This window comes from Convolutriloba macropyga, chromosome 8, assembly GCF_964194025.1.
Source record: "Convolutriloba macropyga chromosome 8, txConMacr16.3, whole genome shotgun sequence".
Taxonomy (NCBI): domain Eukaryota; kingdom Metazoa; phylum Xenacoelomorpha; order Acoela; family Convolutidae; genus Convolutriloba; species Convolutriloba macropyga.
In genome coordinates, this window is record NC_134475.1 from 28,462,991 (window position 1) to 28,486,687 (window position 23,697).

Below are 23,697 nucleotides of genomic sequence, written 5' to 3' on the forward strand. Positions count from 1 at the left end.
AAAAAAAGCGGCGAAATTGAGTAGCACATCTCTGATTATCAAAGGCATCGTAAAGCTTTTTGATTTTAATTATGAACAATTAAGTTTAGTTTCAAGATTAGTTTAAGCGACTAATTTATCAGCCGACTTGAAAAAGTACCCAATAAGAGACAATTATGTACATTTAAGACTTAGTTCATACATGAAAGTAGCAGGAAACAATTGGTTAAATTTATTTGCTTGAAATGAATTCCTAAATGATGATGGTTGTAATTGTATTTTTAAGCTACTGAATATTTAGCCAAAAGATTATACATTTGAATTTACATGTTTGCTTCTTAAAAACGAAGACATCTCGCATAAGCGTTTGCTCCTCTTTCTCTCTTTCAGTTTATTTTTGTTTTACAAACATTTAATGAGCAAAGATATTTGAAAGTTTTGGAAAATTTCATTGTCTTCTTCAATCCAATTTTTACAAATTTTTTTTGCTGCATTGAACGAGCGTGGAACTTTTGATGTAAATCATAATATTGTTTGGAGAAAATTCATTAATACTAGATAAAGAAATTCTTTATCGCATCGCTTTGGTGATCAGAATTCTTCAAGTATCACGACATCAGTTATATTTTTAACAACTAAATTTTACAACCATTAAATCGAGAAATTAATTGGGCGGAAAGAATAAGCGTATCGTTACTCTCGTCAAAAGAATGATCACTCGTGATTATTTGTGAAATTTCGGTTCTTGCCAGTTGAACCCTTTCCGCTAAATGCAGCCCAGTGATTTTACAGAAAGACGTTAAGTCTTCTAGAACATCTGCAAAGTTTTGACATACTGCTGAGCGCTCAAAATTTACACAGCTACTAAGAACAACTCGCAAAAAAAGAAAAAAGCAGCGACATTGAGTAGCACATCTCTGATTATCAAAGGCATCGTAAAGTTTTTTGATTTTAATTATGAACAATTAAGTTTAGTTTCAAGATTAGTTTAAGCGACTAATTTATCAGCCGACTTGAAAAAGTAGCCATTAAGAGACAATTATGTACATTTAAGACTTAGTTTATACATGAAAGTAGCAGGAAACAATTGATTAAATTTATTAGCATGAAATGATTTCGTAAATGATGATGGTTGTAATTGTATTTTAAGCTACTGAATTTTTAGGCAAAAGATTATACATTTGAATTTACATGTTTGCTTCTGAAAAACGAAGACATCTCGCATAAGCGTTTGCTCCTCTTTCTCTCTTTCAGTTTATTTTTGTTTTACAAACATTTAATAAGCAAAAATATTTGAAAGTTTTGGAAAATTTCATTGTCTTCTTCAATCCAATTTTTACAGATTTTTTTGCTGCATTGAACGAGCGTGGAACTTTTGATGTAAATCATAATATTGTTTGGAGAAAATTCATTAATACTAGATAAAGAAATTCTTTATCGCATCGCTTTGGCGATCAGAATTCTTCAAGTATCACGACATCAGTTATATTTTTAACAACTAAATTTTAAAACCATTAAATCGAGAAATTAATTGGGCGGAAAGAATAAGCGTATCGTTACTCTCGTCAAAAGAATGATCACTCGTGATTATTTGTGAAATTTCGGTTCTTGCCAGTTGAACCCTTTCCGCTAAATGCAGCCCAGTGATTTTACAGAAAGAGGTTAAGTCTTGTAGAACATCTGCAAAGTTTTGACATTCTGCTGAGCGCTCAAAATTTACACAGCTACTAAGAACAACTCGCAATAGAAGAAAAAAGCAGCGACATTGAGTAGCACATCTCTGATTATCAAAGGCATCGTAAAGTTTTTTGATTTTAATTATGAACAATTAAGTTTAGTTTCAAGATTAGTTTAAGCGACTAATTTATCAGCCGACTTGAAAAAGTAGCCATTAAGAGACAATTATGTACATTTAAGACTTAGTTTATACATGAAAGTAGCAGGAAACAATTGATTAAATATATTAGCATGAAATGATTTCGTAAATGATGATGGTTGTAATTGTATTTTAAGCTACTGAATTTTTAGCCAAAAGATTATACATTTGAATTTACATGTTTGCTTCTGAAAAACGAAGACATCTCGCATAAGCGTTTACTCCTCTCTCTTTCTCAGTTTATTTTTGTTTTACAAACATTTAATGAGCGAAAATAGTTGAAAGTTTTGGAAAATTTTGTTGTCATCTTCAATCCTATTTTGAATTTTTTTTTCAATTCGACGAGCGTGGAACTTTGATGTAAACCATAATAGTGTTTGGAGAAAATTTCTTTATACTGTAGATAGATTTTTTTGTATAGGGCTTTTGTGAGTTTTATCAAGTGTATAAGGTTTTGGCAGGCAATTTGATGTTTGGGCTCTGGCTCCGTCTCTGTTAATGGGAGTTAAATTAATAAGTATCTTGCATATTGCAAAACCTGTGCGGCATTTCTTTTGTAACTCCCCTCAAAGTTGTACTGTAATCAGAATGGCCATCAACTTTTGATATTTTTTTCATAAATTTGTAAGAATGAAATGATCCACGCTATTTTTTCCCTTTTGCTACAAATAAAATTGTGGATTTAGGAAATTGAGTTTTTTATGAGAAATATTTAATAAAGCTTGTAAATCGAGGTAAAATCCTTTTTTCTCTGAAGATGTTGCCGGATCTACCTGACAAACGTTAAACGGTTCTCTATCCAGATTTGAGATCGATAGAATTTGATTTAGCAGGCTTAATATTTAGAAATATTCTCTAAAGTGAGCTGCAATTTTCTGTTAGGCTCTTTTGAGATATTGCTCTGTTCAGTTCGGCAACTAAAAAGCCCAAGACCTTGAACATATCTAGGAACTTCAATATGTCTATGAGCTTCAATATGTGTGGGGTCTCTGGTGTATCTAAAAAGATTTTCAACATATTTATTCAATGTCTAGGATATTCTAGTTGTATATTGAAGTTATTTCTATTTTTAGGAAGAAAACATAGAACTTGATGTTTTACTTAAGTATGATTCTAAATTAACAACAGAGAATAGAATTAAATCGATGCATGATTGATTTACAGATGAAGTAACCAAATGTTTTTGTTTTAAGCATTTTATAATCTATTTGGTTTTATAATAAATTTATGTGTTAGAAAAAACATGAATAAATTGCAGCTGTTAGCTTTAATTACATATTGAATTAAGCGTTTGAATATCGGACTTAAAATTGAGCTCGTTATTCTCATAAGAAAATTGCATTATTCAATTTCAATCATGAGTTCTTTAGATACTACTTTTTCTAAAGTTAAAAATGTTCTGCTGGTGCGGTTGTTAACTAAATAAAATCGCTTTGCAAAGTTTCAATATCATTCAGTTTGTTCAGATGAAATAACATAGATTGAAGATTTTTGGCGTCCTACTCTGTAAAAGTCAATCCAATTAATTGCTCAAATTATCAGCTCAATTTTGTTTCGTCTTCGTTAAGACAGTTCGAGCTTTTCAATGTTAATTTGTTTGTGCGATTTTATTGATAAATCTCTTGAAAAGACTGCGATTGAGTTTTGTTGGCCATAAGCTGTGTATATAGATCACAAACTCTTTTGCCTCTTTGCGAGTTAAATAAGCTACTATTCTATAACCGTTTGAAATATATACATGCCACAGTCACCTGGGTTTCGGCCAAAAAGATTCTAAAATCACCAAAAATTTAGATGCACTTCTAGTCGCAAGGTCATAAAAGCCATATTTTAATTTTGCAACACAAGGGAAAACGTTGCGATTAAAACAGCAACGCTTACCAATTATATTTTTTCATAACCATTATTTTATTATTCGTTCTATTTCATACTTTCAAAGCGAAAATTTAAAAAAAGTACTGTAAATTATGGGCATGATTGTTGTTTATTATAATTTTATTTCTTGTTATCACTTCTAGCTCAAAATTGATTTTTTTCCACTTTACCTGAATGTTCTCCCCTAAAAATTGTTGATATAAACTTAATAACTACAGAGATATTGGGACTGATAATGACTAGCAGAAAGACCGAAACATAGAGTTGTGCCGTTTCTCAAATTTAAATCGTTATTCAAAGGTTTTTTGTTGAATTTCAACCACTTTTCTGTCATTACATGTTTTCTTTTCTCACTCACTGGATATTTGATATGATAATGAAAATTATTTGCACTATTGATCTTTTTTGCAATTCACTCCTTTATTTGATTAAATTCATCCACATTATACAATGAACTCAATAATAATTGCAGTGATATATGAAAATCATCAATGAGTTTTTGGTTGAACACACTATCATCAGACATTGGTACAGTCAGCAACTACAAGTGAGACCTTAAATAACTTGAGGGCATTTTCTGTTAGAATGTGGTGAACAGTTTTCAAAAAAAATATCTGCGATTTCTATGCCGTCATTTTCTATCCTTTTTCTCTGAGCAGTTTTTTTCTTTTTTGTCTCAAATCACAATGACAGCTATTACTTGATAACATTCGTTGGAAGTTTTTACTCATTTTGGACTAGTTGATTTTTATTCCGCCTTTTGTGTGGACTTTCGCTATTAATTTGAATGATATTGAAGCATGTAAAACAAACGATTGAGTGTGCAAACTAATAGGAAAAAACAACAGTAAAATTGGCAAAAAAGACCGTTCCAGTAGCGTATTTGATTTATTAATTATATATCATCTTTTCTTATTGTGTTTTAAAATTGTATACTTGCTCCGCACAGTTAGACAAAAACAACACCCATATGTTTGATCGTAATGATTGTCATTATGATCGTTAAAGTTGAACGAAAGTAACCAATTGAATACATAGATAGAATTAATATATCTCCTTGACTGGCAGCAGAATCATCACTCTCTCATTTTCTTCCTGACCATATATTCGTTTGCTTTTTTAAAATGATATTATGAACAGCCAATTGTGGTTTTTGAGACACTTTGATTGCTGGTTGACAACAAGAGTTTAATTGTTTCCTGCTGGGCGAATAAAAAATTTTGCGAACGTTTTTCCTTTAAATAATTTTCTTCTATGTAATCTCTCATATCAAGTTCTGTTACTAAAGAAAACTAGTCACTTCCTCTGGCCTTTAGACCCCAATTTGGGAAGAGCTCAAACTTCGTTCAAGTAGTTTTTTACACGGCAATTAAATAACATAAACTAAAATTAATTCCAAAATGTGCGATTAGTAGTTAACTTCGGTGGTAAGAGCATTTTACAAAATTGTGACCCTTTTATAAATTGAGCTATACCGAAGTGAAGCGAAGCGTACCTCAAAACAAGGCTAATACACTTTTATCTACACTGATTACTTAAATGAGAAACTATACTGCAATTAGGTGAAATCCAATTACGGCAATATAACCAAGACCTGTTAAATCATTTAATTTCTGAAAAACGTTGTTCTTGAAAAGAGGTAGGGAACGTCCCACAAGAACACAATCAGGCCATGAACTGTCGAAATTGATCGACTCGATCAATATATGTATTAATCAAATCGTCTGTTCATCATAACAACAATAATTCAAGGAGCGGTCAAAAATTTTTATAGGTCGTAAAAATTAAAATCTTAGCCATTATATTTTCTCATAACCATTATTTAAGTACTCGTTCTATATCATACATTCAAAACAAAACTTTTAAAAAAGGACTGTAAAAAATGGGCATAGGAGATTTTTGTTTATTATAATTTTTTTCATGTAATCTACAACTCATAAACTTACTAACTACAAAAAGAGATATTAGGACTGCTAATGACTAGCAGAAAGATTGAAACATAGAGTTGTGCCGTTTCTCATATTTAAATCTTTTTTCAAATGTTTTTTTTTAATTCAGCCACTTTTCTCTCATTACATCTTTCTTCTCTCACTCTCTGGATATCTAACAATATGATAATGAAAATTATTTGCACTATTGATCTTTTTTGCAATTCACTTCTTTATTTGATTAAACTCATCCCAATTCTACAATGAAATCAATAATTGCAGTGATATATGAAAATCAGCAATGAATTTTTGGTTGAACACACTATCATTTACACATTGGTACAGTCAGCAACTACAAGTGACACTTTAAATAACTTGAGGGTGTTTTCTGCTAGAATTTGGTGAACACTTTTCAAAAAATGTCTGCGTTTCTTCCGAATTCTATGCCGTCATTTTTTATCCTTTTTCTTTGAGCAGTTTTTTTCTTTTTTGTCTCAAATCACAATGACAGCTATTACTTGATAACATTCGTTGGAAGTTTTTAATCATTTTGGACTAGTTATTTATTTTGGACTAGTTATTTTTATTCCGCCTTTTGTGTGGACTTTCGCTATTAATTTGAATGATATTGAAGCATGTAAAACAAACGATTGAGTGTGCAAACTAATAGGAAAAAACAACAGTAAAATTGGCAAAAAAGACCGTTCCAGTAGCGTATTTGATTTATTAATTATATATCATCTTTTCTTATTGTGTTTTAAAATTGTATACTTGCTCCGCACAGTTAGACAAAAACAACACCCATATGTTTGATCGTAATGATTGTCATTATGATCGTTAAAGTTGAACGAAAGTAACCAATTGAATACATAGATAGAATTAATATATCTCCTTGACTGGCAGCAGAATCATCACTCTCTCATTTTCTTGCTGACCATATATTCGTTTGCTTTTTTAAAATGATATTATGAACAGCCAATTGTGGTTTTTGAGACACTTTGATTGCTGGTTGACAACAAAAGTGTAATTGTTTCTTAATGGGCGAATGAACAAATATTATACTATGAAAAAACATTATAATACTTTTTACTTGAATGAAAAGGGTATTAATACTGAGTCTGAACGATCATTGCCGAGCCTCCTTGCTAACTTGAGAATTGACTTCTAACTGACACGTCTGGAGTTCCATTCACTTCTTCAATCAAGTCCTGGCTTTAGTCAATTTTGTGCCTTTTCTAGCGAATAGAATCTTCCATGACAAATTTCTTTCAGGCGAAATAATTAGAAAAATCACATGTTCCTGATAAGCAAAATTTAACTCTGAATTTTAATCAAATAAATTCAGCTTAAACTACAACTAAAAACTAAACAAATTTGGTCAGTGTGCGATTTGAAACGCAATTTTGAGCACTAAATGTTTGGTTATTATGCCTTGTTCCTGTTTTTCCATTTAGTGATTTGCAGCTTCTACTGACTATGGCTTGTTGAAAAAATAATTAACTTTGATATTCTCAATTTTTATTTCCGAGGAACTAAGTTCTAAAATAAATGAGACTTTTTTCGACGTGAAATGGAAGTTTCTCTTACTAACTCACATCAACCTATATTAGTTTCATTATTGTGTTATCGAGTAGTGAGTTAATCAAGCGTCGAAGGTGGGGTTCTTGCTACCTTTGGTATTTTTGGTTTCCAAAAAACCATCTCCAAAAAATTGAATATCAAGTAGTAGAACTAATTGATTATATAGCGGATATACAGTTCACAAAATTTAACTGCAAAAAAATATTATTCCAAAAGATTTGAAACCGCTTCGACAACTGTGCGGTGTAAAGGTTTCATTGTAATACGTGGGAGAGCAGCCGTCAGAAAAGATTGTTAAGACATTTTTTCATGAGTATTCCGCTCTTCTTAATTAATTTAACTACAACTTTCAGCAACTGTGTCATTTTTTGGTGTTGCGCATCTTCAGCTAGAAAGCATAGCCATTGTTAGACTATTATTGTATGTTAAAAACTTTTTCTTTTTGCATTTGAGGCAAAATGCACATATTTCTGCAACAGAATGCCATTGAAAACATAACTAGGGTACGAAATGGCCAAAAGGCGAGTGAGATTATGAAATCTTTATTCGACTGTAGCATACCCTCCTCTTATTTAGAAACAGTCAGACGATGGTTACTGAAGTGTACGACATTGATCCTAAGCACTCTAGTCTGGTCATTGGGAAAAGAGGAGCCGGAATTAATAGTCTGCGGCAGATTCCAGGAGTCCACAACGTCAACTTCAACACTTCGCATCCTTCAGTCCACAAATTGACAGTCATGGCAACGGACAACAATACATGCCAAAAAGGGATTGAGATTTTAGACGTTCTTATGCCGCAGCATTGCCGATTGCATCATACGATAAATAACCTATTTTTAATGGATAATTTTTGCTTACTTAAACGCTTTTCCTGGCGTTCTTGAACCCTAACAGTTCTCTAGTTTAATTTTTGCCAATTAATTTTTGCCAATTTGGGGAGTGTAAAATTACACCCATATTTCGGCGCTTAATTAAGGGTGGAAGAGTCTAATATAGGAGTCTAATGTTAAAAAGTAAAAGTGGAAGCAGGTACTGATGATATTTTACGTTCATTTTCTTCTGTCTGTCGAATATTTTACGATCACTTTCTGCATTACACATTGCACCAAGTGCAACTGGCAACCCGGGTCGAGTGAAACCTCGACCCGGGTCTCCAACAATGTCATTCAGTTTCTCAGAAAGAACCAACATGCCGTTCCGAGGACAAAATTTTGTTGTTCCGACCCACTATAGACTTAAATGGGTTTTGTTTTGTTCAGTCAATTTTGGCCGAACGATGTAATCTTTGTAGAGGGTTGTGAGTGATATCATAAGAAAGACTGGCTGCCGTAAAATATATAAATAAAAGGATTTTTTTGAATTTCCATTTTTTCAGCTGAGGTTTAAATTTCTGTGGACTGATTATCGTTGTTTGTACATGTACTGATTATCGATGTTTTTTTCACATTTTTCGTATTTTTACTCATTTTTTTGCCAATTTTGCTGAAAAACATGGAAAAATTGTTAACGATAGTGTTATTAGTTTTACCTTTCAAGATAATAGAGTGTTCTTGAACTATTTGATCCAATTTTGTGGCTAAAAGTTTTTCTAAATTTTTCAGAATTTAGCCATTTTTTCATCAAAAATGGCACGAAATCAAATAGAACACTACTTTAGTCCACTTTCTTTAAATTAACCAAATTAACACACCTAAAATTTGCTGATACAATCTTTTTCAACTCCATAGATGTCTAGTTTTACTTGTGCTCTCTTTGATAGTGTTCCTGAGTTAAAAATTTGCCATTTTATTGCTAATTTAAATCGATAATTATCCAAAATGATCCACTTAATTTTGATTTATTGATTATGTTGTCAAATTATATATATCCATAATATTGGAAACAATAACGTGTTTCTAATGGATGAACAAAAGTAGCAAGTCTATTATCGCTCTAATCGTCGTTTTTTTTTACAGTCCACATGTATTTTGAATTGTAATGAGTCGCTGTCTTTTTAAAAACATTTTCGCTTTATTTGCTGTGTTGTTTGTTAAATACGGATCAGAATAATTCCAATCAAAGCTTACTAATGACAGGTCCATTTGGGTTTCTAGGGAGTTTGAGGAAAACTGATTAGTTTTTTCAGTCAAAAGCTTATGGTTGTATTGATTTTTTTTAAATTGTGAACAAAATAAACAACGGATTGTTGAGATTTTAACAATTTTCCCCTTTTTGCTCAATTTGTAGGTTAAGGTCAACAAAGACAGGTACCATTGTCTTTCTATGGGTCAAAATCGAAAACGTAATGCGGTATTACGATTTAAGTAATCGTTTTTCGGCTTCGCTATTACGAGTTTAAACAAAACATTTTTCATTTTTGGACATTTTTCATTTTGCTGTTCTTTTTCTTGTCTGATTGCATTATCAAAAGGTCAGAAATCATAGTATCATAATCTTTGCATTTAAAAAGAAGGCAAAACTACAATTGAACACATAAATTTCTTCAGTGAAAGAATTATGGTTTTAAAGGCTTTGACACCGTCTTCTAGCAAAATGTAGTGGATTTTTCTTCTTGAAGTGGCTTGAAAATTTCTGGATAATAGCAGGTCTAAGAGGTTTTATATTGATGATTAAGAGAATCTGCTTACTGATTTCAGTCGACTTTAATAGTTTTTCATGACTCTCAAATCAAATGTTTTCAAACTATTTTGATGTATTTTTTATCTTTGCACTTTGCTGTTCTTTTATTCTACTTCTTATCCAATCTAGTTAATTACACGACGCTAATCTAATGGTGTTAAAGAAAGGCACTATTGAACATATCCAATGTTTTTAGTGCATTACGTATTGTTTTCACGGCTTAGACACCGGTTTTTCGTAAAAATTTAATTTATTTGATAACTTTTGTCCGTATTTGTCGTTGTTTTTTGACCTATGACGTATTCGGATTGATGAAAGATCTTAATGGCTTATTTTGGAGAAAAAATAATGAACCTATTTAATGACTTATGGTGATAGCTAATGTTTTTTTGACTTTGAAATAAATTGTTGTCGAAAAGTACAATTGTTTTTTTTTTTAACTTTGCCCGTTTTTTTTGTCTTCTTGTTACCGAGTCTCATTAAGGACCGGTCCCATGCTTTGCTTAGTAAGGCTGAAGTAAATTTGTTGCGTTTAGGTTTTTTTTTACTCTTTTTTGACTTTGTTATTATGTTTTTATTTTCAAAAATAGACATTGAGTTTTTAGATGTCAATGATTTTGTTGTTTTTATTTGATGTTTTGTTTGTCTTGTCTCATAGTCTTAGTAATGGAAGGTCTCATGAGCTCTCTAATTTATTTGGAAGCAGTTTTTTATTCATACACCAATTGTTTTGGAATGATGATTGAATTTTTGAAAGTTTTCTAGCTCTTCCACATTTGATAGACAATTGAAACACGTCCGAACATTATGTGCAAACGAGCATTACCGAGCCTGGTTGTTTTGACGTATTGATTAATCGTGTTTCGTAGAGATTTGTTTGACAGCCAGAAGAGTGGATATTCACAACGTTGTTCAGTTTAGTGTAAAATTAAGAAGGGATTATTTAACTTCCACGGATTTCTCTTATCTTCACTTCCACGGATTTCTCTTATCTTCGAAAAGCTTCTCTTTATGTACATATACGGAAAAATCAAGGACTTTCTTAATGCAAGGCAGCATGGTTTTCGTAAGAAACATTCTACGGTGACGCAATTTGTCCTTTTTCTACACGAATTGTATTTGAATTTTGACGAAAATGTGGAACAAGTTGTTGTGTATTTAGACTTTTGCAAAGCGTTTGACTCTGTCGATCATTCCTGTCTGCTATTTAAAGTAGCATCTTTTGGGTTTGACAAAGATTTCGTGGCATTGCTCTCATCTTACTTAGAATGTAGAAGACAAAGAGTTAAAGTTGGGAACAGCCTCTCAGACGTCTCGGATGTCAGCAGTGGCGTGCCGCAGGGGAGCGTATTGGGGCCTATCTTGTTCCTAATTTATATCGATGATATGCTTGATATCCCTGAATTTTCTAATGTATATTGCTTTGCTGATGACACAAAACTAGTTTGCAGCGAAGACTCTTGCCTACGCGCAGTTCAAAGTGATTTACAGGCGCTATGATTATGGTCTTATTGCTATTCTATTAACTTCAATGCTATCAAATGTGGTTATCTTCATTTCAGCCGGACTTCTACCGATTCCTTATGTATTGGAAGCGACAATATATCTCGAGTTGACCAGATTACAGATTTGGGTATTGAAGTGTCGAGCACATTAAAGTGGAGCTATCATGTTAGAATTAAACTCGTGAAAGCTCGAAGAGCTCTAAATTATTTGAAACATAGCGTTCCATACGGTCTTTCCTCTGGTGTTAAGTTTAATTTATACAAAGCATGCGTTCTATCAGTATTGTTATATGGCTACCCTGCCTGGTACCCGGACATTATCCATATGCGTAGGTTAGAACTCTTGAACCTACAAGGTCTTAGGTGGTGCTTTGGACCGGGTGACTATGCTGGCTTGTTGATTACACCGAATTCCCTGCCAGTTGCCTATCAGCTGATTGAGAGTGATTTACGTTTCTTCTCTACTATAATGAGCGAACAAAATTGTCTAAGTTTTAACGATTTCTTCACAATTGAGACAAAGAGTGTAAATACTCGTAATATGGACCTGGAACGCTTAGTCGTCTCGCGAGCAAGAAAACGTATTACAGAGAAGTCCTTCTTCTTCCGAGTGCAAAGAGTGGTCAATGACACTGCTGATCTTCTGAATGTCGGTATAAGCAGCTTCAAATCGAAAAACCCATGTCAAGATCTTATACATAATTGTCTTTTGAACTTAACAAAAACAAAATATGACATCAATAATACGTGTACTTGGGCTTTAAAATGTAGATGTAGTGTTTGCGCAGGATAGGCTTTATTTTAATGTTTTAGTTCATTCTTTTTTGTAATTATTAACCTTATTTTCTTTTGACATGTAAACAATGCTCACTCTATTTATGATACTGTAATATCCTATCAAAGGTAATAGAAGTCTTTTACTACTACTACTACTACTAGAATATTTTCAGCAGCCTGAATTGTGCTAAATTACCAGCCTAAGTTTTCCTTTGTTAGCCTCAGTTTGGGCGATCGATATTTTTGCTGAGAGATATAAATATGCACCGATTAATAAGCCGTTGAAAACCTGAGAAGTTTGCTGAACAGATATTTTTGTTTTTCTCAATTAAAAATACAAGACTCAAACTTATCAGAAATTTCAATTTTTGCCTTTTCACGCTATCAGAAATCGTAAAATTAGTTCAACTTTACATTGAATAGTTTACTATTTGGTTTATGTACTGTTTTAGATAATTAGTACGTTAATTTTTTCAATTTTGATGAGGTCAAACCAAGACATTAGAATCTCTCCTTTTTTATCATGTCAAATTTTCGAAAGAACTTTGCTGAAAAACATTTTTTATGAGGAAGAATTTTCAAAACCCAGTTCTTGGAAGTTAACTTAGAGCTACTACCGATCGGGCTCATGCCAATTGATAATCATATCATTTTTTTAGATTAAGAATTACTTATTGCTCAAGTAATCTTTACTGCGAAGTAATCTTTAATGGAAAGTTTTCGAATCAGCACCGCAGGCTGTTTTTCTAAAGTTTTTCTGATTTGACACGGCTTTTAGCAGACCCAATAAAGCATGTGCAACTGGTCGTAGCAAAGTGATTACTTTATTATATCAAAAAAGCGATGAATTTGAAAAAAAAAAAATGTTAAGAGCCCGAGTACTGAAGTACTCTATAATAGGAAAATTGTTTTCATCTGTGAAACATATAACTAACTGAGTCCTGCTTTGAAGTAACAGCTTTGCGGTGAGTTATCCCTTTCAAATCCCTTGTTTCGTTTTTTGTGCATAATTGGTTGTTTCTGATTTCACTTACAACGCATAATTCATAACTAGTGTATTTTGGGTTAAAAGAATCTTACTTAGAAACTAAAAACGCTCAAAACTGAAAGAAATGGTTTGTGCCAATGTATTGTGGGGGAACTTTAAATATTTAATCAACTGTGGCTGGCAAACATTTTCATTTTAGCTTAAATCGGTAAAACTTTTAAGGAGGTGTCTGTTGATAATAGAGTTCTTCCTCAAAACTGTACCCTGCTTTTTAAATATGGCTTTGATTAAATTGTAGATTGATTTTTGAATGTACAGCTGAGCTGGCTCACATATGCGATAAATTAGTCAGTTTCAATTCAAATTGTTATTACATATCGCCAAGAATTGAATCTAGTTGTAACCTAGTTTTAAGAATTAACAAGATAATTTTTCTTGTCTCAAGTTTATCAATAACCTGTAAACTGTGAAGTCGTAAATTTAATGAGTATTGAGGAGAATTTATATCAGGACGATTTTCAAGTACATAGACATGTATAGTGTATGATGCAGTGTATATTTAGTGCGGCGAGTAGAGATTTATTAGGGTGGAGCATTATTATAGTTTTTCCACACATTCAACTGATTTTAAAGCGATTTCCAAAAACTCAAACTGTTTTTTTCCGACCCCACTTGGGGGGAGGAGCTATATACTCAAATAAGTTTTTTTGTTCTGTCAGTTTTGGCCAATTGATATCCTCATCGTAGAGAAATGTGATTGGTATCGTTAAAAAGCCTTCAAGCGTAGAATTTGAATTTTTTCATTTTCGTTTTTTACGAGATTTTCAGGTTTAAAGTTTTGTGTGAAACTATGATGTTTGGTATGATTTTGTTCACTTTTAGCGTACTTTTGCCCATATTAAGCTTTTTTCTATCAGAATGTTAATTTAGAATTAAATATTACGCTAAATATGTAGCAATTTGGTGTTTCTAATAGACGAAAGCCAATGAAAAGATTAGTTTTCGTCTCATCGTGAAATTTACTATGAAAAACGAATTCTATTGGAACGCTGCTTTTACAAATCTTTTTGTAAATTTTTTTCTTTTATCAGGTCAGTTAGACATTACCCACTTCTTATACCAAGAGCCCATAAATTACAAACCTCATTTACAGTCAAATGAGGCGCAATGAACAAATCATTTGTTTTCAAGGAATCGCTCTTGTTTTTTTCCACGTGCAACTGGCTACCCGAGGAGCATTAGATGAACATATTTATTGCACTGGTTTGAAATCTAAGGACTGTTAGGACTTCAAAAATACTTTTCCAAAAAAATCGATTTTACACAATTTTAAACCGATTTCTTTGAGCCTAAAGTTCAGTGCCACTAACTGCAGTAACTCGATGCTCCGAATTTTTTTCTTTGGATATTTGTTCATAACTTTGGTCCTTTTTAAAATCTTATCAACTTACTCTTAAATTGACACTTTCCTTTGGCGCTAAGAAGGCGTTCAATTGAACATAGATGAAGTTTTCAGAGAAAAACTTTTGGTTTTAAAGGTTTCAACACTTCCTTCTCGGACTTTATACAGATTTGAACATAGATAAAGTCTTCAGAGAAAAACTTATGGTTTTAATGGCTTCAACACTTTCTTCTCGAACTTCTCTACTGAAAATTTGATTTTCGCTTGTTTTTGTTGTCGTTTTCATTGTCATATTTTTTTTGGTGATAGATGACAAAATGTTGTGCCTAATGCTTAATGACAGATCTCATTGGCTCCCCATCGAGGCAGAAATTAGCGTGTTTTTTATTTCCGTTGAAAGCTATTGATTTTAATGTCTTTGATAATTCGAGTTTTTCCTAAAATTTCATATTCAAAGCAGTAGGTTGATAGCTAATAGGCTCGACGTTTATGATTTATATTTCAAGAGTTTAAGTTTTTCTGATTTTTCACCTATTGTTATTCTTTTTGTCAACTTGTGATTATTTGTTTGTTTTTCATGTCTTTTAGTCTTTTTCGTTAATAGCAGATTCGAATGATTTTAAAAAGACAACCAAGTGAACATATTGAATTGTTCCGTTTAATATCAACTAAAATAATTTAAAATTTTACTGAAATAAAAAATATAATATTCAGATAATAGCTGATGATTTTATTGGCGTCAAAATTTTGTGTTTTCGTAAATTTTTTTGTGTTTTTTTGGGTATTTCTGCATCTTTCGTCCGGTTTTATGATTAACTTCTTGAGGTCTGATTAATAATTTATCATGAAGTTTCTAGTTGAAAGCTAATCGTTCTTATGACTTTTGAAATTGCTTGGTTTAAAAATGTTGACCGATTTTCGAACTTCGCCTAATTTTTTTTTCTTTGTCGTCTTGTTACCCCTTTTTCATCACGCACAACTCGCAACTGCTTTATAGTTAAGAGAAAGTTAATTTGTTTAGTTAAGTGTTTATGTGATGGTATTTTTACTTCGTTACTAAGTGCTTTTAATTTTAGATATTGAGCTTTTGCCGTTAATAATGTTCTTTTTTGTTTTTGATTATTTTGTTGTTTTTCTCGTAGTCTTAGTAATGGTAGATCTTGTTAGTGCACTAATGCGACATGGTATTATGTTATTCATTTAGTAGTTCGGGTCTGTAACAACCCAAACTTTATTTTTGAATATCTCTTCATTTGGTTGACAATTTAGTCAAAAACATAGATGAGCTCGGGTCGGAACATCATTTGCGAACGCACATTACCGAGTCTCCTTGTTTTTAATGCTTTCATTTTTGGTAAACTTTTAGTCCACCTATTATTTTTTCCTCAAATTAATTGTATTGATCAAATTTTCCACTACCATATATTTGAGCGTTTTGATACATATTGGAAAGAGAAACCGATATCTACTGGTCTTTATAAGGTTAAAATTTTGCTTTTGATTTTTCTTGAACGAAAATTGTTGCCTCAATCCCTTTGTAGTTTACGTGGAAGTTCAAAAACGAATTGGAGCATTGAAAACGACAATACCACATGTTACGAAGAATCTCATCCGTTCTAATGATTCAAACTGGCAAGTTTTGTTATTGCAACTATGCGGTGGCAATATTGGAGTTGTCATCGGAGATCGAAACTCGAGGAGTCAAGACGTTTCTCAGAAGATGGTGGTGTCAACTTTCAAGAGCCATGGTCAATCGAGAAGCTTTGACATGTCAAGTTTTCATGAAGCGCTGGGAACTGATGAGTCAAATTTTATAGAAGTGGGCGACAGAAGTGCACTGGAGACAGCCTTTGGGAACGCTTTGAGAAACCAAAAATTGATGAAAGACAAAACTTTAGTGTTTACACTCAGTCCAGGAAAGTTGATATTTCTTGGAAAAGGGTACAATACTACGCAGCTTGACCGAAAGGGACTTTTGAGCAGAGGTGACGATTATCTGAAAAATAAAGGGATTAGAACCTTTTTCGTACCTAATTTACAGCCGAGTTACTTTCAACAATTCACTGATAAACTTCAGAGCCTGGGTTTTGAAAACTTGAACGCCAAAACTCCGGATTCGTACACCGTTGTCCACTTGGACGTTAGAAAGGGCAATAAAGATGTTAACTACAGCGTTCGATTGGCTGTTGACAGTGAATTGAATTCCTATGCAAACAATTCCGACGATCCCAGGTTGAGTCAGGAAAGAAAAAACGCCATCGACAAAATTCTGTCCTGTGAAACAATTGGCGAAGTGTTCCCGGGTGTGAAGAAAGAGAAACTAAAAATCAATTTCTTCATGCAAAGCAAACTTTTGCATCCCGATAAGAATCTTCACGAAGGGGCAACGGACGCATTCAAGGTTTTACAAGACGCGCATGAGAAACTTGCTAAAGGTGATCCACCTACGGCAAAGGTTCTGGCAGTTGAGGCTCGCTCGAAAAAGTCAAGCAGCTCCAAAAATGCGAAACCGCCTAAAGTGATCAAAATTCGAACTGATAAAATTCGACTGTGTACGCTAACAACGGTCAGCGAGAGAAATTTGGATGTAAGGGCAACTCTGGTCGGGTTTGATGAGGACAAGGAAAATTTGTCACAGGAGGTCAAAGACATTTTGAACAGGTGTTGGGATCAACGAGACGAGCATGGGAACCTGCCTATGACCACGGGGACTCTCAACATTCAGTCTATCAAACAGGCGACGGAAGTCCATGATTGGTTCAAAGAAATTCAGGTCAGTTATTTGTTTCGTTTTTACAATAGCTTTCTTCATTTTTTTGGAGGCAGGATTTCCTACAGGCCGGTTTTTAAAATGTATTAGTTTAAGTAATGTAAAAGTACACGTCCTAGTGATGAGCGCATGAAATCTTACATAGGTTGTTGCCTGCATTGAAAACCATGAAAGTTTTAGATAGTTTTATCAATAAGGCAGCTCTAAGTATATGTTAGAGTATAAATCTTGGAAGCCTAAGGCAATTAGAGCTCAAAGCCGAGGGCGCTTGCGCCCGAGGCTGAGCTCGAATTGCCGAAGGTTTCCCAGAACTATACTCTAACTTATTTAGACCTCAATTTCGCTGTTCAAAACGCAAAGAGAGAATTCAATTAAAATTTATAGTAACATTGCAATTCTCGTGCAGCGAATCAATCCAACAATTGAATAATCGTTCAACCCAAATAAAATTTTTTCTGAATTCCTTGATATTATTGTAGCAGCGAATGGGTCGCAGAGGTCGTCAGCCAGCTCTGTTGTGTCACTCTCATTGTCACTCTTTATGGTTTTTAGAAAAATGAGCAATTTATAAAACAATATTTCTTTATATTGACTCAATTATAGACCTTAAAAAAGTCCTCTTTGCCGAAGTTGTTATATTTTGTGACTGTTTCCTGTTTTCAATTATCCCCCTCAATTATCTTCGAAAAGTGTATGCTTTGTCTCGTGAGAAAAAATTGGGCTTCCAATAAAATTTTCCAAGAAACATGCCTTAAGGCTTCCAAGAATTTTTTCCAAGAACTTTGCTCAGTTGATGGCTCATTTCATACCATTTTGTAAGGTTGAACTCTTCGAGACAAGTGTGAAAAGCGAGCGAAAAACTGATTAAGTTGAAAGTCTAGTGTGATATGAAACGTGAAATCTTGAAAAAAAGTGGGACGCTTGAAAAAGTATGAAATAATGACTTCTTGCTTGATCAACTTTCAAAATTAGTGATCGAGCCTAACTTTATTGTTGATTTTCTTTAACAGCAAAATTGAGATCTAAAACCAATAATTGTACAAGCTCATGCACTATTTGTATTTTTTGCCAAGGTTTATTTAAGATGGCTCGTGAATTTTTGATTGTTGTAAAGAAATCACGCATCAGCATTTTGAAGACTCAAGTTCATTATTTTTTAAGTTTTGTTTTACTCTGTTTGTATTAACTCTACGGCCTGACACTCTTGAACAAGGGTGCGTTCAGAGCGTGTATTTTGTATAATTTGAGCTCAGCGACAAATTTGGTTACTGATAGTCTAAATTCTGGATAGTCCAGACGCAGGTTACACTGTGGGGTCTGGATATATTCAGACCTCAACGTGTAACCTGCGGAAGCCCAATCCCACTTGAGTCACGGGCAGGGGCCTGTACACCTTTTTTAATTAGGTACTATGGTTATCACAATTAACAAAAAGGCATAAATTATTCTTTGTGCATTCTTTTTACAATTAGGGAAGTTTTTACTTGTATAACTAACTGATGCGAATCAGAGTAGAAAATCTGGAACAAGGATAGTAATAGAATACAAATCAATTAAAATGAGGAAGTGGGAAACATTGCTTAATTTTTGTGTTATTTGTGAAGATGAAACGACTTTGGGTTGTCTTTATAAAAAGCAGTCTGTTATGGGTTTTTTGATGGTATCTTCAAATTAATCAACAGACCCGGCTGGTGTCCCAGACAAAAGTCACCTCTGATCACAACACCCCTGATCAAAGTGACCTCTGATCGCATCGTCCCAGAGTGAACTGACCCCTGATCACAATTCTGTTCGCTCAAATATTTTGTTCGCAAAGCCTCTTCTTCCAGAGCAGATTTCTCTCTTAGTTTGTGTGAAACTCTTCCAAATTTTTGGGCGGCCCTGGTCCAGACCATTGTCTATAAGTTTCAGCTCTTCAGATTATCTTTGATAAGATCACGAGAAACGTTATTATACGGCTATAGCATTGAATTTCTGTATAATTTTGGTGATCAATTTTATCAAGAGTTAAATTTGCTTTTGATTTGTTGACATACTATTCTGTTTGATAGACTCAAGATATGCATTTTTCTATTAACAGTTCTCGCTTTTTCACTTTTGCCTAGATTTGCAGCCTAATTAAACCAAAAGACCTGTAAACAAAAGCATTGGAAAACTGCGAAAAACTTTTTTTGGCGCTCGAAGCCGCTTATGAACAAATTTTCGTGCGTTCGAATCATTTTGGGATCAGATTTTCGTTTGTTCAAAACCAATAAGATCCGACTTTTGCGCGTTTGAAATCTTTTATGGCAGCATTCTTCAACCATTTTAAACCACCTATCATCAGAATTTCATGTGGTCATGAATTTTTTCTCAAAATATGTTTTTTGAGCTTATAATGGGCTGTTGTGCACTCAGAGATAGTATTATGGGCAGGAATTCTGGACTGCCAGCATTATATCGAAATATCTCTGAAATGGACTCCGAACTAACCAAAGTTTAATCGGAGTCCATTTCACAGACATTTCGATATAATGATGGCAATCCAGAATGCCCGCCCATAATACTATCTTTGAACGCACACCAGCCTATTGTGAGCTCAAAAACATACTTTGAAAAAAAATCCATGACTTCATGAAATTCTAATCATAGGTGGTTTAAAGTGCATGAAGAATGTCTGACCAAAAAATATTTCAAACGCACAAAACTCTTATCATATTGGTTTTGATCGAACCAAAATCTGATCGAAAACATTCGAAAGCGCGAAAGTTTGATCAGAAGCTGCTTCAAGCTGAAAAATAAATTTTTTGCAGTTTTCCAATGCTTTTATTTAGAGGTCTTTTGATTTAATGAAGCTGCAAAGCTAGCCAAAAGTGAAACAGCAAAAACTATTAATAGAAAAACGCATATCTTGAGTCTGTCAAACAGAATCGTATGTCAACAAATCAAAAGCAAATTTAACTCTTGATAAAATTGATCACCAAAATTTTACAGAAATTAAATGCTAGAGCCATTTAATAACGTTTGTCGTGATCTTATCAGAGATGAGCTCATGCGCTAAAACCTACAGATAATGTCCTGCGCCAGGGTTGCGCAAAGATTTGTAAAGGTTTCAAAAAAATAAGAAAAAATGTTGTTCCTGAAGGGTCCAATCAGAAGAGGCTTCGCGGACAAAATGTTTGAGCGCACAGAATTGTGATCAGAGGTCAGTTCAATCTGGGACCATCCGATCAGAGGTCTCTTTGGGTTGTTCTCATCAGAGGTGGCTTTTCTCTTGGGAACCATCCGGGTTTGTTGATTAGAAGATACCATTAAAAACACATAACAGACTGCTTTTTATAAGGAAAACCGAAATTCGTTTCATATGCACAAATAACATCACAAAAATTAAGCAATGTTTCCCACTTACTCATTTGAATTGGTTTCTATTCTATTCCTTTTCTTGTTTCCGCTTTTTTACTCAGATTCATATCAATTAGTTATACAAACAATAACTTCGATAATTGTGAAAAGCATGCATAAGGAAAAAATTTATAATTTTTTGATAAATTTTCTAATTGTGACAACCATAGTACCCAATTAACATAGGTCTACAGACGCCTTCCCGTGACTCATGTGGGATTGGGATTCCGCTAGGGAGCCATTTGTGACTAATCAAGGTCCGTTTTGTTGTTCACGATGTGGCGCTCTCTCGGACCTTGCTCTCAGTACACAGTATTTTGAGTGCAGAAGCAATTTTTATACTAAACAAACTTTACTAAGACAAATAAAACATTCGTTTTGTTTAGGCAACATTTGAGCATTTATTTGAGCAATGTTTCTTTGAGGCATCCAACAATTTAACAAATTAACAGAAACAAGTTAACAGAAGCAACTGAACAAATTTATTAAACCACAGAAACGCTGGAAATAAAACGAGCGTGTTTTATTATGAGCAGTTAGAAACCTTGCCTGAACAGTTCATGCCAAGATAAAAAAGAACACGGATTTTGCACAGCTCAGTGTGAGTTGACTAAAGACAGATGCCGACGTAATGCTATGCCAATTATTAGAACGCCGAAAAGTTATTCATTTTTTCACCCGGTAAATTTCTAAACCAATCAGATTACTTTAAGTGAGATAAGCACAAAAATTTTGAAGCAATCACCTTTAAGTTGTGAGAATTCGGATTTTATTATTTATTAGGACAAGGTAATTGGACCAAGATAATTTTAAAGCGAACGAAAATGTTTGCCGACCATGACCATACCTCAGCGGCCGTGATATGAGTCTATTGCAACAGAACTTTTGGTCAGTATGCCCTGGTTGCTTTGAAAACAATTCCGCTAGCGTTAAATTGATAATTAATAGGTATAGGCAGTTTCGGCACTTAAAATTAGTTTTAGTTTCGGCACTCTTAAACGTGGGCATAGTTGTGCGTAATCAGACAGATGAAGAAAAGACTAAATTAAAACCATGCGTAGCATAAGTGCAGTCTAATAGGTTATAAATTTTCCGATTGCAAATGTTAAACAAGCAGTGCTTGGGATAAAATATATGCTATTTTTTGTACAGAACTGTTTCGTCATGAGTTATGGGACCGGGGTTGCGTTACCATATTATTTTGAATTCAGCTGTCTTGGGTAGCGCACAGTAGCTTGAGTTGTGTGGTGGAAATTTCTGATCCACCGTACAATATCATTGTGTCATGTTTTCATTACTGGAGTGTGATACTCCATAAATGGGTATCCAATAAACAGCCCAAACTTGGGTATTTATTTTGGTATTTATTATTTATGTATTTGTTAAAGCCATATATGATTTGTTAAAAACGCAGTATATATTTGTTAAAGCCATATACGGATATTGTAATTACGGATGTAACAAATTGTGTATTTGATATGTGCATCTATTGTGATGAATTAATATACACTCTCACTCGAGAGATTCCACTAGAGAGAACAAGTTGGCCTAAATTGAACAATCTATCACTATCTCTATTTCATTGACTCAAAGCTCACAAATGAGAATCGTCGATCCTGCTCCGAAGAAATAGATCGCTTGACTAAAACACCCCAAAATTAAGGAAAACTAGACACTTTACCAACCAACGAAAATGCTATATTACATGGTGACAGTCGCGGAGACGATTATCTTGAATTGCTGAATTATGAAACCCAACTTGTCAAACTAGTCAACAAAACAGTACACATCCTTTCCTTTCCATACGATTTCTATGTTCAAGAGCACCACAAATCAGAGCATTCATTAGGCTCTTCTTACGAAATTCTTGATATTTTCCTCCACTTCGGAAAATTGCTTTTCTTCATTAACTGTGTCGATGTTCTTTAGTCTGACAACGGCCAAAAGATCCTTGTGATAATCAGATTCGCTAACATCACTGAATTTAATAAAAGCCTTACTGAAGCTAAAGTAGAGATGATGCTGGAAATTAACGACAGTCACTTTTTTTACTACATCGAGCAAGATGTCCCAACTGTCAACTAGACGACCCACCAGAAGGGCCTGATAACCAGAACGTGAACAGGAGACGGGGAGAACTTCACCAGCTGCAGATTACAGGACAAGATTGCCGTGCCGAACAGGACACGACTCAGTAAAAACAGTAAGACAAAAACTGTCAAGGTGCTCATTTTAATTATACGGTGCTTTTTAAATTCTTTTCCTCAGTGCTCCCCTTTTTCAACTTATTAAGCTTTATCTCATAAGTTAGTAAGATGGAAGCCTTGAACTAAAACTATGGCCGCCCAAGCTCAGATAACAGTTGAACCATACAGTGGAGAGGAGAGCGAAAACTTCAGACAATTCGAACAGCTCTTCAGAGGATTTGTTGGAGTTGCAGCAATTCCAAATAACCAGCGGGCAAATTTTCTTCAATTACACTTACGAGGACCCGCTCTTCGATTTTTTCAGACGCTCCCAGAGGCCACACGAAATGACGTGGACCTGAGTTTTACTGCCCTACGAAATAGTTTTTGTAATGTCCAACTCCAGGAAGTTCATGTACTAAACTTAGAGAAGCTAAGATTCGACCCAAAAATCGATACGCCAGAAAATTCTCTAGTCACCATACAAACAAAAGCAATAAGAGCGTAACCAACACCAGTTCTCCCAGCCGTAGCACCAATTGATCCAGGAGCTGCCAACGCAACAGCGGAGCAGACAAGATTTGATTCCCAAACAGCCCAGAGAGCAGAAAGACTGCAAGCTTCTGAAGACTTCAAGAACGCCCAAGTTAAACGAATCTTCCAGAAGGCAATGCCTGGATGGCTTCGTTCGAAACTTATGGAACAACCACCAAATGCAACCGTCCAAGAACTTTGTACACTTGCAAGACAACAAATGACCATCAGGGACCTCTGCAGAAAAGAAGATTATCCTGAAGACGGATTAAATGAAGTTAGCAATACAATCTC

The 23,697-nt window shown here is 34.0% G+C and overlaps 2 protein-coding genes across 4 annotated transcripts in view; both read left to right on the plus strand.

The window, feature by feature from the left end:
• The window catches only part of LOC142344059 (uncharacterized), a 390,373-nt gene that overhangs the window by 139,542 nt on the left and 227,134 nt on the right, over positions 1 to 23,697 (plus strand). The window lies entirely within an intron of this gene.
• The window catches only part of LOC142344054 (uncharacterized), a 75,526-nt gene that overhangs the window by 36,730 nt on the left and 15,099 nt on the right, over positions 1 to 23,697 (plus strand). For both annotated transcript variants that reach the window (XM_075395527.1, XM_075395528.1), the window contains exons 3-4: positions 7,816 to 8,007; positions 16,072 to 17,305. In XM_075395527.1, the coding sequence (XP_075251642.1) occupies positions 7,829 to 8,007; positions 16,072 to 17,305 (1,413 nt within the window). In that variant the 5' untranslated portion in view covers positions 7,816 to 7,828. The remainder of the gene's footprint in view (positions 1 to 7,815; positions 8,008 to 16,071; positions 17,306 to 23,697) is intronic.